The sequence below is a fragment of the Lissotriton helveticus genome, chromosome 9 (genome assembly GCF_964261635.1).
Source record: "Lissotriton helveticus chromosome 9, aLisHel1.1, whole genome shotgun sequence".
NCBI classification, from domain to species: domain Eukaryota; kingdom Metazoa; phylum Chordata; class Amphibia; order Caudata; family Salamandridae; genus Lissotriton; species Lissotriton helveticus.
The window spans coordinates 91,110,382-91,124,629 of record NC_136070.1 but is presented as its reverse complement, the minus strand read 5'-3'; the positions used below and the strand labels follow the sequence as shown (position 1 = coordinate 91,124,629).

The 14,248-nt window shown below is 41.7% G+C and overlaps 1 protein-coding gene across 1 annotated transcript in view; it reads right to left on the bottom strand.

Annotated features, from left to right (window-relative positions):
* Positions 1-1,241: 1,241 nt before the first annotated feature.
* The window catches only part of PALS1 (protein associated with LIN7 1, MAGUK p55 family member), a 423,019-nt gene continuing 410,012 nt past the window's right edge, over positions 1,242-14,248 (bottom strand). The window contains exon 14 of the mRNA XM_078659539.1: positions 1,242-4,525. Within this exon, the coding sequence (XP_078515665.1) occupies positions 4,349-4,525 (177 nt within the window). The 3' untranslated portion in view covers positions 1,242-4,348. The remainder of the gene's footprint in view (positions 4,526-14,248) is intronic.

The following is a 14,248-nucleotide window of genomic DNA, read 5'->3' as shown; positions in this document are numbered from 1 at the left end:
GTACAATAGTAAAGCACGTTTTTCTATTGCCATTCACAATGCCCCCAATGAAAATATCTTTAAATGCCTAACATCAACATGTTCAAAAATATTTTTGAGGTAAACAGTGGCAGCAACGCAATATTAAATAACCAATACCTTTATTGCTCTGGTTATAAGTGAAGAAAAGTTTGTAGTGTTCAAAGTGTAATCTCGAAAAAGTAACCAGGACTAAAAAAAGGGATGTTTAAAATTAATTTCTCATTAGAACACAGTTTAATGAATTCAACAAACATAATGGAATCATCCTATATTAAGCTGCTGAGGACATTTTGTAAATCGTATTTGCACCAAATAACCAATTACCATTTCAACCGTGCACCACACTATTATGTGACATAATGGGACAATGATTTTACTGGACTTAGGAGACTTTAAAGATCTACATTCAGTTACATCTTTATGAACAGAGGCCAAGATGAGGTTCCAAAACATACAAGCTCTAGAACCGAAAATAAGATAATAGAAGGAGTTGCAGCAAGTATGGAAAAAGCACACATACCATCTGACTTTCAGATGCCATATTTTTTGGTCTTAAAAAATCCTTGTCCAAAACGAAAAGCAGTCATGTTCTTAACTGTATAATCTGGAAACTATTAAACACACTGAATTGTTTTAAATCAAGGCCACACAAATAGAATGTATTGTGCCAGAATGTCTTTTTTTTAAATATGGAAAGTATTTTAAAGCATATAGTGAAATTACACCAACAAAAAGTCTGTAGAAAGAGGGCCCTTGAATAAATGCTCTGGGTTGAGCACCTAGTACTTTAGATGTGCATAATAGGTTTGGTACTTAAGACACTTAGAGCTCTTTTAAGAACACGTCAACACTATCAATATACAGGGCATGTTGAGCATGTTGTGAGAATGTGCATTTCAATTTGAGTTTTGCTTGTCATTTACAAAGACCACTGTCAGAGATAAAAGTAAATTTAGTTTCAGAATGTGCTTTAGACATTGCAGTTCTATCACTTACTTATATAGCATTCCAAGAACACTTTCACTGAACCATTAGACATCCCTCAGCTACTACTGTCATCTACTTTCTTGTTCAGTTTGCATTAGTGTTGAGATCAGTAAACCATTTTACTCCCTTGTAACCCATTACAAAAAATGTAATCATCCTCTTGTCGCTCTTTTCAATTAACATGCTCATCTTTTTAGAAACCTTTAACAGGGACAGATAGCAAAGACCTATTATTCTTCAAACCAGGAATGTTAAGTACTTTAATTTAAAAAAAAAAAATCTTGATTGCAAGGCACACCTTACAAGCCCTTCATTCATTTAAAGAAAATACATAATTGCCAACTAAATTTGCCCTAGTATAATTTTTATGTAATACTGGAAATATATACAGAAACACACAAACGCAGACAAAAAAGTCAATTAAATTAAATTACAAGACAACAGAGTATCCAGTGTTTAGCTTCTGAATATGACACCATGCTTTGACTAAAAGGATGGATGAATCGAATACAGATAATCATTCACATTCATGTACGCCCTCTACAATCACTCAACTTACAGTTTTGATTAAAATGACGAAGGAAGACTGTATTCAGGCTGAAAACTAAACCTGCGTTCAGTTGCTACATCCCATTACTCTTCGTTTTAGTGCGAATAGAGAAAAGATGAAACCTTAATCCTACATAAAGGTATATTAGATTTTGTTTGTCGAGATTAGAAACATAGGTTTTTAATTAGAGTTGCGAGGTAAATTTTGCCTTTGATTGCAAATCTACTACTTTTTCATGCAGACTTTGAGGATCCTACACATGCCTGGCCCTGATGCTATCAAACACATGTGCCATTTGAAAGATTATGTGGGTAGAGTCTTGACTACAGCACAGTTTCATTATACATGCTTATTTCAAGTATGCAGTGCTGTTTTCGGCCAAGTACAGCTAAAGCTAACCTCAGCAATATGCCAGTGCATGCCCATCTTCTGAACATGTATATACACTGGGATAATATAACAAGAGACTAAAGTATAACTTAAGAGTGAGAATCTGCAATCAAGGATATTAGCATGTAATGTGGAAAAATAAATCAGGTTTAAGTGTTGCATTCAGGTCAAGGTGTAAAGCAGGACCCCCATCTAAGGGCAAGACTTACTCTTCTCATATGATACAGATAGGAAATGATATTGGCATGAAGCAAATGGAGACTATTTGTTTTTGTCAGCAAGAGTGAGATCAATTGTTTGTCATGCTTTCTAAATCGTAAGATAGGGTCTCTCAAATGATATGAGACTCTCAAGGGTGGGATGATTTTCAGGATAACTTGTGCCATTTACATAACACTTTGTAAGTAAGGTGAGCATTCAGACCTGTCTGCAATCCTACAGTCATTTGTTGTATTGTTTCAAGGCTTGAGTGAGATACTGAGAATGCACTAAACAATCAATGTCTGGTTAACAAAAACATCTGTTTACAGCAGTTATAACAATGGCATTTAATTGCTTTTGTTCCAGTTTATTATATATAGAAGGTAGTACCCAGAAACATCAAAGGGCGTTAGAATGTTGCTGTGGCCCTACAGTTAGTATTTATAAGAACTCATACACCATTTTGGGTAAGTTGAGAGAGATGGTTAGAGGCTTGGTTAAGTTAGAGAACTGTATAGTAAAAGCAATTCATTCTGGCATGCTAGGCTCAGAGCAGCCCTTCTCGCTCAACTACTGAGATAATTTGTCTATATTTTCAAGTTTCAAACATAAGTAGTCTTTGCATGATCTTTTCTAACACAAACATACACGCTCAAACGTATAAAAAAGATTAAAACTCCTCATTGGCTGACTAACAGGAACGCCGGGAAGAAGAAATTGAGCATTTCATTAATTCTAGTCCAATTTGACAGTTTACACTTAATTTTGATCACCCGGAGTTCAAAGATGCTGAATACATATAGATAATCATGCAACCTAAGAATGTAAGGCTTAGCAGACCTTATGGTTTAAGAATGACGGAAGACGTCTCCCTAGCTCATAAACAGTGCAACTCTTAGCATCTACATTCACCACTGCAAACATCGACTAAACATCTTCTGCCCAGATTATCAGTACAGTCGACTGGCATTCGGCATAAATGATAACAAGAAAAATATGGTTACGTTAGAAGGGAAAACAAATAATGATACAGAAAAAAAATAACTCGGCTACACAAAAATCAAATGTGTTTGTCCTTAGTCTCTTAAATAAATCAGAAGATTGGTAAAGAAAGGTGGTTCAACCATCACAGGACACTTTATCAGATCAGGATACATAAGAACCACATTCAAAGTATTAGATCTACACATGCATTGATCATCAGTTGAACTCAGGGCATGAAGTAATGTGTGCAAACAAGGAGGGATGGGATGTAGAAAGTGGCAACTGCCTGAAATATTTACATTATAAACAATTTTTGGATTCAGGGTTTATTGCTAAAATCAAGTGCTATAATAAAATGAACTGAATAAAATGGAAATACTATAAAATGGAATGTTTAGAAGCAAGGCTTCTTCTCCCCTCGTTGAACCAAAACACAACATTAAAAAAACAAGCGCACTCTAGAATAAAGTGGCTTCCTTTCAGCGCTTGGGAAAGAACTGACTAAAAGGCTTTGGAAGCAAAGGCTTACAATCTAGTGTTTGCATGTTCAGAAGTTAGTCATTATTTAAATTCTACAGTGTATAAAAAGACATCTATCTCTGTCCATAAGAATGTTCGGCATGTGTACATAACCTTTGCTTTTGAGATCAGGAAATTGGGTATTGGTTATAACTGCTTAGTCAGAAAAATGGAGCCTTTATGGTAGTTTGTTTTGGCTGCGATGAGAGCTTCAATACAAAGAGACAGTCCCTGTCCCCTCCCCTCCTTTCGCTCACACTATATTTTACGACATTTTGGATGCCGGCCACCATGTCGAGGTTGCAACGGAGCACATTCATGTATCTGCAGGTGGGTCGGAGACTAACAAATGAGAAACCATGGCCATTAAAGGATTACAGCTCCCAGTGAGAATCTTCGCTTCCTTAAAAACACTTGGAAAAGTTTCTCACAATTTAGACTGTATGCTTAAGAGCTGTACACCACAGTCAATGTGTAGTGTGATGCAAGCAAACAATCACCGTGATCAAGAAGAGGGATGCATTCTTGAACTCTGACGGTTTTGTCTCTTCAACCACTGAAAGCCACAAGTTGTAAACTCGGGTTCGTGCTGCCGAGTACTTAGGTGTTCAAGTTTACAACTGCGTTCTCCTTTCGACAAATTGCCAACAAAAGCCCACTTGGTGTCTATCAGTTTTCTGCTCTACTGCTTCCTCTTCACCGTAACCAGCTGGAAGGCACCCACTGTGGCTCCGTGTCCAGTTTGTTAATTAAACGGAGAAGCTCTTGATAAGCTTTCTCTAGGTCTGTGTTCACGATTGCTGTATCAAAGAAGTGGCCGTTGTTCTGCTCCATCTCCCGGGCCTTCTCAATGATTTCTCTCAGTTCTTCTGGCTGCAGCAGGATGGGGAAAAACACAAATGTCAATTTTGAAATTAACAAACAGCTAAGAATGAAACTTTATCTTCGCATTAAAGATAACTATTTCACAATACCAAAGTTTGTTTACAGACAATCGTATTAAACTTCTTGATGAAGGATTTACTCATCACCAACTTGCATTGGACGTAATTGGTGTCTCTTACCGGAAAACAGGAGGAATGTTTTCTAAACATTCACTTTTAGCCTGCTGGATAGAGCAGAATTTTCTGAACTGTTGCAATTGCAGCTCTAGACTTAGTTTTCAAAAATCGAATATTTAAGTGAATGGCAAAAGAAAAACTTGGCACTCCTAAAGTTTCACGTAAACTCAAATATGGTACATTGTTTTACACCACCAAACACTAGGATAATGAGAGATTCTGCCTAATTCTGGAAACCATGGAAGTTATTTCATAAGTCACTCATGTATAAATTTATTTGTGATAACATAGAAGCAAAAAACAAACAGCAAACAAGAAACTGGCGTATGTATATTGCACAATACATTCATACAACAAATGTTTGCGTGAAATGCATAATAGTCCAGTCCTAGTCGTGAAGAAAACCGATCACAGCCAACGTGCGTTTAGTCACCACCGTGACTTTCTCAAGGCTTCTTGGTTAGTCAGAGAGATGCTGGAAAAGTCAGCAGCTCGGTAGTCACAAAGACTAATCTTCTTGGAGAGGCATTCAATATTACCCTCTGGCGGCAGTTATGACCGGAGGAGCAGGTTACAGAGCATATACAAGACACTTTGAGGGTCTTATCACAGCGCCCTCGTCATCTGGACATTGTCTGACCACGTCACAAGGAATCAGTGAGGTTACTAACTCGTCCAGCGACAACATTTCTCATCTTTGGACTGAATAGGAAGGAAGACATGGAACTTCATCTTTTAAATATTGAATGCCTCTCCAAGAAAGAGAATATATTTTGCTGGATTGTAGCAATTCCTAAAAAACAAAAGATAAGCGTTGGCATAGCCAAGAGGTCTCCCGTTTGGGACCTTATAAGTGTTTATCCAGAGCTATTGGCTTTGCCAATGTTTTTAAGATTTGTTGTAGAGCAGCGTGGCTGCTATGAAGTATGTTGAAAAGTTATAATAAAAAAGTGTTATAAGTATTTTTGTTACTGTATATGTAACACAGAAGACATGAAGTACAACTAAATGATTCTATTAAAAAATAGAATGAACATAAAAAATGTCATCTAGCCGCCCCCCCCCCCCCCACCACCCCCCCCCCCCCCAATGCTGGCAACTTCTTTCTGTCTGTTCTAATGCTGGTTATAACTTATTTTTGTTATGTGGGTGGGGAATATAAAAAATGGGAGGGTGGAGGTATGGAAATAGTACCTGAATTAAAGCGCAGCGGCTGGACACTAGGGAGAATCACCAGATGCCAGATTCCGATGGCCGGCTGAGGTGGTGCCGAGTGATGCTGAAGTAGTGGTGTGCCGGTGAGGAGGTGCTGCTGAATGATACTGAGGTGGTGCTGAGTGGTGCTGTGCTGGTGCGGAGGTGATGCCGAGTGATACTGTGGTGGTGCTCAGGTGGTGCTGTGGTAGTGTTGAGTGGTGCCGAGTTGGTGCTGCGCTGGTGCAAATCGGATGCGCTGGTGCAGAGGTGATGCTGCAAACATGGCATTGCGCGGATGCTGTGGTGGGGCTGCGCTAGTGCTAATTTGGTGCTCCACTGGTGGTGGTGCAGTGATGAGGAGGTGGTGCTATGCTGATATTGGGAGTTACTGGGCCAGCACAGACCATGATAGAGGTAGGATAGCATCGTAGGATGAATACATTACTAAACCTGTAGCCATGGGAAATCAGTTTTAGATTATATGCACTTTACATTAGAAATATATTAAATTCCACAATCTAAAATAAAAGATGACCAACTCCCACACTTTGATTTTCAATGCACTTTTAACCCAGCTATTCAGATGCTTGTTACTTTCACTTGGTTGTAATAATTAGATGTGAGACCTCTTAAGATTCTTTACAAAAAGAATCCTTCCTCAACTCGCTCGCACCCCCCCAGTGCCCTTTCTTGTGTCTTAAAATTAGAGATGGAAAACAAAATGGTTATTTACCAGTACGAATAGTTTTGCAGCTTGAAGACTTTTCTGGATTCACATGCTGTGCATCTATCACATGCTGTGTATTATTCCGCCATCTAGTGGTTGGGTCTGGAATAGTCTTTTTTTTGTTTTTGTTTTGGGGGTTGTCGACCACCATTTGGTGCCAGGTATGTCGCCTGTGTGATGTCATGCATGGCAGCCATCTTCTGGTTCTTTTTTTTCTCTGTGTTTTAGTCTAGTCCTTTAGATGGTCCTTTAGATTATGATATCTTGCTTCCCCACCTGTTTGTATTCCTTGTAGGGGAGGCCGGCTGGGTCGCATGTGAATCCAGAAAATTCTTCGAGCTGCACAACTACTCCTACTGGTAAGAACCATTTTGTTTTGCAGCGTGAGTCCTTTTCTGATTCACATGCTGTGCATCCGATTACGTAGCGGTTTCTCCCATCTTGGGGAGGCTGTGTTAAGAGGAAGACCTGGTGAACAGGTGTTGAACTACTCTGTCCTATTTGTACTTCCTTATTCATTTGTATTTCCTCACAGTAATGTTTGGGCAAGGTGTGTGATGATGTCCATGTAGCTGCTGCACATATAGTGTATATGGGCACATTGGCTATAAATGCCAGAGTCGCTCCCTTTTTCCTAGTAGAGCGAGCAGTTGGTTGTACCGTTAATTCCCTGTTAGCGGTGGTATAGCATAGTTGGATGGTTTGAGCTATTCATCGTGAGATTGCTGCCTTTGTGACAGGAGTCCTTGTGTTAGTATGAGCATAGGCAATAAACAACTGTTTGGTTTTGCAAGTTTGTTCTGTTTTCTGTAGGTAATACAGTAGTGCTCTACTTACATCCAGGGTTGGAGGCTTTTTCCCCTTTAGTCTTTGGGTTTTTTAGGAAAACCGGAAGGAGAATAATTTGCTTTAAGTGATATTTAGACACCTTTTTTGGTAGGTATTGTGGATTTCTTTTTAAAATAACCTTGTCTTTGTGGATTTGAATGTATGGTTCTCCTATGCTTAACACTTGTATCTCTGTAGGGATGTAATGGCAATGAGAAACGCTGTTTTTAAAGTGATGTGCTTGAGTTCTGTCTTATACATGGGCTCAAATTGTTTTGCCATAAGTTGTGTAAGCACTGTCTTTAGACTCCACATGGGGACTGGAGCTGCTGTAGGGGGAGCAATTCTTTTAGATCCCTCTAGGAATCATTTTATGACAGGTCTTGTGAAGAAGCTCTTGCATTATTTTCGCCTGGTGTAAGCTACGACGGCAGAAGCTTGGGTAGTTGATGGGAATGTCTAGGAGATGAGTTAGATATATGTTAACTATTTCCAGTGTCTTGATTAAGTTCATTTGATTGTTAGCTGTGCACCAAGCTGTGTATCGTTTCCATTTTGCGGCATAGCATTTTCTTGTAGTTTGTTTTCTGGCTTCCTTTAGAATTTCCATTGTTTATTGAGGCAGGTTCAAGTGACCAAAGCGTTGTTTGTTCAGGATGAAAAGATTTGGCCCTGTTGCATTGTCCGTTCTAGCAGACTTGAATAACATGTCTGTCTGGGCCATTGTGGGGTAATTAGGTTTGTCACTGGTTGCTTGCTTTTTCCAGTACTCTTTGGATTAGAGGTATTGGTGGAAAAGCATATGAAAATGTCAATGACCAAATTAGTGATGGAGCATTCCCTTTTGACAGGTGGTGAGGAAAGCTTGAGGCAAACAATTGGCATTTCTTGTTCTGTATTGTCTCAAACAGGTCTATCACTGGTGTTACCCAGAGTTTGAAAATGTATTGTACTGTATTGTGCTTCAACTTCCACACGTGGGAGCAGTTGTGTTGCCTGCTCAGAAGATCTGCTGTTGTGTTGTATACTCCCGGTATATGAATTGTTTTCAGATTGATTCTTTGAGAGACTGCCCATTTCCAGATCTGCTGCGCTAGCTTGCTTAGCGGAAATGATTTCGTACCTCCTTGTTTGTCGAGGTAGAACATAGAGGTGGTGTTGTCTGTTTGAAACAAGACAGTACTTTTTTAATGTGTTTCTGAAATGCCTTCAATGTTAGGAATACTTTTTTCATTTCCAAGTAGTTGATGTGTTTTATGGAATCTTGGTCGTTCCATTGCCTTTGTACTTTCAGTTGTTTGAAGTGCGCTCCCCTTCCATCACAGGAGTTGGATTCTTGAAAGGTCTGCCCTGTGTTATGTTGTTGCATGCCCACCATTGTATCTCTGCTTGCAGCCTGTGCGTAACAACCACAAGATCCTCCCAACTCCCTGTGGCTTGTGACCAGTTGTTGGTAAGCCATTCCTAGAAGGGGCATATACGAGGGATGAGTGGGATGCATGCCGCCATCATGCCCATAAGTTTCATGACTCTCCTCACTGTCAGAGATTACCCATTCAGGTAGAGGGAGGCTTCTTGTTTGTATCCTTTTTTGCATAGGGTAAGCCAGTGCAAGCTTAGAGTCTATTCTTGCACCCAGGAACATGTTTTCTCTTTCTGGCTTTGTAGAGGATTTCTTGTGATTTATTGAGAAGCCTAGTCTTTGTAGCGTGTGGATTGCTGTTTGAATGTGTCTGCGACAGTTTTCTTTTGTGTTTGCCTTTATAAGTCAGTTGTCCAGGTAGGGGTAGATGTGCATTCCATCTTTTCACAGGTGTGCAGCGAATGCGGCTAGGCACTTGGCAAAGACACGTGGTGCTGATTTTATTCCGAAAGGGAGTACCTTGAATGATGGTGTGTTCCTTTATGTAGGAACCAGAGATATTTTTGGTGGTTTTCGTTCATGGGGAAGTGTAAATAAGTGTCCTTGAGGTCTATTGCTTTTACGATCTTTTTAACTGTGTGTAAAAACGTAATTTTATTTGCGCCGCTTTTTCTTACAAGTAGCTTACTTACTTGTGGGAATACAAAGGACAGTTTGTCGAGCTTGCTAAAAACCTCCATCACCGATTCCCGCGCAGCCGAGTAGGGGCTTGCGCTGAGGGACAGAGACAGGGGCTTACAGCCAGTCATAGCCGCCATCTTGAGAGGGCTAAGGGGTTTGCAGTCTAGCTGCAGGACGCCTCCCACCCTCCTTAGCACCATATAAATTCCGCATGTCTCTACGTCCGCGCAGCGGGCGGGCGCGCCAGCGGCACGCCAAAGGCAAGCCCGTCTGCGCCCTTCCGCGCCCGACCGGGACCAGGGGCCACCCCCCGTTTGTTTTCAGCAACAGAGGTTAGTATATAATAAGGATTCCCTGCTCCATTTATGTCCCTTCACTCTAACATGCTGCTATCACCACCTACACCCTTTGGAGATTCCTCATTCTTGTCCCCACTGTAAGTCTGAGCTAACTAACCCATCAACCCATCGGGGTTCTAAGGACTATCACATGCTTCTCCTCAACTGCAGATCTCTCCCGAAACATAGCTTAGAGATATCCTTGTTGTTGGAGGAACATACTCCGGATGTAGTTTTTTTAACTGAGACTTGGCTCACTCAAGACTCCCAGTTTGACGTAGTACAAGCCCTTAGTCCTGGCTATCAGATAGCCCGATTAGACCGTCCGCAGGGCAAAGGCGGAGGGCTGGCGATCATTTATAAAGACACCTATGTATGTCGCTGCCTGACGGGAGTCTATTGCAGACTGTGAAAGTCTCCCCTTTGTTATTGAATTTTCACCCAACAATAGTTTTTCTGGTATTCTCATCTACCGTCCCCCTGGCCCCATAAAAAATTTTCAAACGGATCTTCCATCTGTTGTGGCAGAATTGGTTACGTCTCCCTCAAACTTTACGCTACTCGGAGATTTTAACATTCATTTCGATAATATGCTAGACACCACTGCCACAGGAATGACAGCCAGCTTAGCCGCCATTCAATTAGAGCAACTGGTCCTGGGTTCAACACATATCAAGGGTCATCTCTTGGATCCAGTATTTAGTAATAGCAAAAATCTAAAGGTGGGTAGTATCAGCCATCTTCCTTGGACCGATCATTTTCTGATCCCTTTAATTTGGACCACTCCTAAACCCTTATCTTCTATACCCCTCCCACGTACAATTCGAAATTGGTCCAAGCTCAACATAGATAAATGGACCAGCAGTCTTACTGCCACTAATCCATTATTTTCCCGTGACCCTTGTGCCAATAACAGGCTATTCAACAACTGGATAACGAGCTCCTTGGACTCCGTACTTCCCTTCCGAGCCTCTGGTACAAAAAGGAAACAAAAACAGCACCCTGGTATTCAGAAGAGCTCAGGGAAAAAAAACGTCTTTGCAAAAGACTAGAAAGGAAGTGGCGCTTGTTCTACGACTCTACGGACAAAGCGACCTACAGGGAAGCCATTAGGAACTATAAACATGAAATCAGAATTAGACAGTCTACACACTATTCGGAAAAAATTTAATTGGCCAAGTCTAAGCCTAAAGAGATTTACCAGATTGTGAAAACACTGACCAGGCTGCCATCTCCGTCGACAGGTACTGATAATTCATCCTCTCGATGCGATGAACTGGCTAATGCTTTCTTTTTGAAAGTAAATACAATTTATCTTTCCTTCTCTGATCCGGAAGCAGAATTGCCTACTCAAAAACTAGATTCACCTACCGAGCCAGAGACTTCCTCCCAAAACAATTATCTGGACCATTTTCCAATGCTACATCTCGACACCCTAGAGTCTTTAATCGACCAAATTAAATCAGGATCACCTTGTGACCCTGCTCCCCCTGATCCTAGCCAATAAAGTCATCCTTGCCACTCTTATGGAGCTGTTGAACTCGTCCATAATAAGTGGGATAGTGCCACAGGCCTGGAAACATGCCATGGTCCGAGCATTGTTGAAAAACCCACTCTTGATCCGACGAATTTTAATAACTATCGTCCGATATCACTTCTTCCCTGGGCAACAAAGATCTTAGAGAAACATATCAACATCATTGTAACTCAGTTCTTCGAGCACAACCACTTGCTCGATACTTCCCAGACAGGCTTCCGCCCAAAACACGGCACGGAGACTGCCTTGTTGGCTGTGACAGAAGAGACAAGGCGGATACTCGATCAGGGAGGGTCAGTGGCAGTGATCCTCCTTGATCTGAGTGCCGACTTTGATACGGTTAATCATAAAATACTCTTAAACCGTCTCCTCGATATGGGAATATCGGGAGAAGCCCTGGTTTGGTTCAAGTCCTTTTTGAGTGATCGAACCATCCAGGTCTTTGAAGATACATTGGCCTCTTCTAGCAAGCCACTGGGATGTGGGGTGCCGCAGGGCTCTTCACTAAGTCCTACGCTCTTCAATGCCTATATGAGACCACTGGCTGGGATTGTGCGTCCGCATGGTATTAACATCATTACCTATGCGGACGACACCCAGCTAGTGGTCTCTCTTGTGCAGAAGAGCAACCCCCTACCGCAGCCCAATTTAACAACATGCCTGGAACAGGTCAAGAGTTGGATGACAAAGTCATGTCTGAAGCTCAATGATGATAAAACGGAGCTTATGCTCCTAGGCCCTCCAACTCCTTCCACCTTGGAGTTGTCATGGCCTCTGAGCATGGGCACAGCCCCCACCCCTAGAGACAACATCAAAAGCCTTGGGGTGTGGATGGACAAATCATTGACCTTCAACACGCAGGCAACCAAAGTTGCTGCGAACTGTTTTGGCCTCTTGAGGATGGTTAAAAAAATCCTTCCACTTCTCCCCTTTGAGGCCAGACAGATAGTCATACAAGGCTTAATTCAATCTCGCCTTGATTTTAACAATGCTCTGTACCTGGGGGCGCCGGAGTACACGCTACAAAAATTGCAGCGCATTCAAAACTGTGCAGCTCGCACATTGCTTGGCACCCCTCGTAGAACCTCAATAAAATCTGGCTTAAGAGCATTACACTGGCTCCCCATTAAAGAGAGAGTCAAATTTAAAGCTATGTGCATTGCACATCAGACCTATTGGAAATCAGGCCCAGAGATCAGCCACCCTTTGGTATCGCCATATCAACCCACCAAAGCCCTCCGCTCTTCACATGCCTTGCTAGCTCAAGTCCCGAGGATTCATAGAGCGAGGGCTGGAGGCCGATCCTTTGCTTATAAAGCTCCGAAATTCTGGAACACCCTACCGCTCCATCTTAGAGCGGATTCCAACTTGTTGAGTTTTCGCAAGCAGCTCAAAACCTTTCTTTTCAATCAATAGGGTCCCCTTGCTCTTTTTTTTCCTCTGAAAGCATTGATGGTAGTTTTTAGCGCCTGGACGCCTCAGAGCAGCTGTTAGCGCTTAATAAAAATGGTTTTCATTTCATTCATTTCATTTTCATATTGTTGCTATGTAATCTCCTTTTTGAATTGGTGGGATTATCTCTTGGAGAGTAGTCAGTTTGAAATGTTGAGTTAAAATTAACTTTTTTATGAACCATAGGTCCAGGATTGGTCTTAGTGATAAGCCCTGACTGGGACTAGAAAATACAGGGAGTAGTTTCCTTTGAAAAGGTCTTGTCTTGGTACCAATTCTATTGCATATTTTTGAAGAAGTTCCTTGATTTCTGAATTTAACTGGATGAGTTCTGATTTGAGGGACCTCCTTATTTTTGGTGGGTTTGCAGGTGGTGTTTTTGTTAGTTTCATGCAATACCCGTATTTTACCAAATTTAACATCCAATTGTCTGTGGTGATTTTTTGTCACTGTTGCAGGTATTGTGATATTCTGCCCCCTGCTGGTATTGTTTGTGGGTCTTTCTCTGTGTAGGAGTCAATTAGAGCCAGTTCATCTTCCTTTAGAGGGCTAGCCTCTGCCTCTGTCTCTTCCTCGAAAGGACTGCTCTGGCTGTTGCTGCCAACACTGGTATCCTGTTTGTTGGCTTGCTAGTTGGCCATTCCCTTGGCCTTGTTGTTGGTGTGACACTTGCTGTCCTTGAACAAATCTTTCTCTTCCTGTGGGGTTTCTGCTGTTAAAACCACCTCTTTTGAATGTACCTCTTTGCTGCAGGTCTCCCATCGCTCTTGCAGTTTTGTTATCTTTTTTGATCTGTTGGAGAGATTCATCCACCTCCTTTTCAAATAGTGCAGCCCCTGTAAAAGGCCTGTTAATGATTGAGGTTTGAACCTCCTGCTTAAACCCTGAAATCCTAAGCCAGGCATGCCTTCTTATGATGGTGCCTGTGCACATTTGTCTGCTGGCAGTGTCTGCTGCATCTAGTGCTGATTTAAGGCATGTGTATGTGATGTTTTTGCGATGTTTTTGCCTTCATAGAAAATAGATTTAGCTCTTTTCTTGTCCTCCTGGGGGAGCTTGTTGATGAGCTCCTCGATGTCATCCCATGGCTGGTGTCCGCACCGGTTCAGCAAACATTAGAATTTGCGAAGCCCCACTGTGTTGCTGCCTCTTTTTCAATCTTCCTGCTCACCATATCCATCCGGTTGCTTTCTTTCTCTGGGGTTGGTCCACTGTTAGAGAGGGCATTGCTCTCTTCCTGGCCATGGTGACGATGAGGGAGTCAGGCTCTGTGTTCACCATAAAATACATTGGGTCCTTGGAAGAGGGTTTGTACTACTTCTCGACCCTTGGTGTTACCCATTTGCTTGAGGCTGGTTCCTTAAAGGCTTCTTTGGCTTAGTCTAGGATACTTAGTAGCATTAGCAGGTATT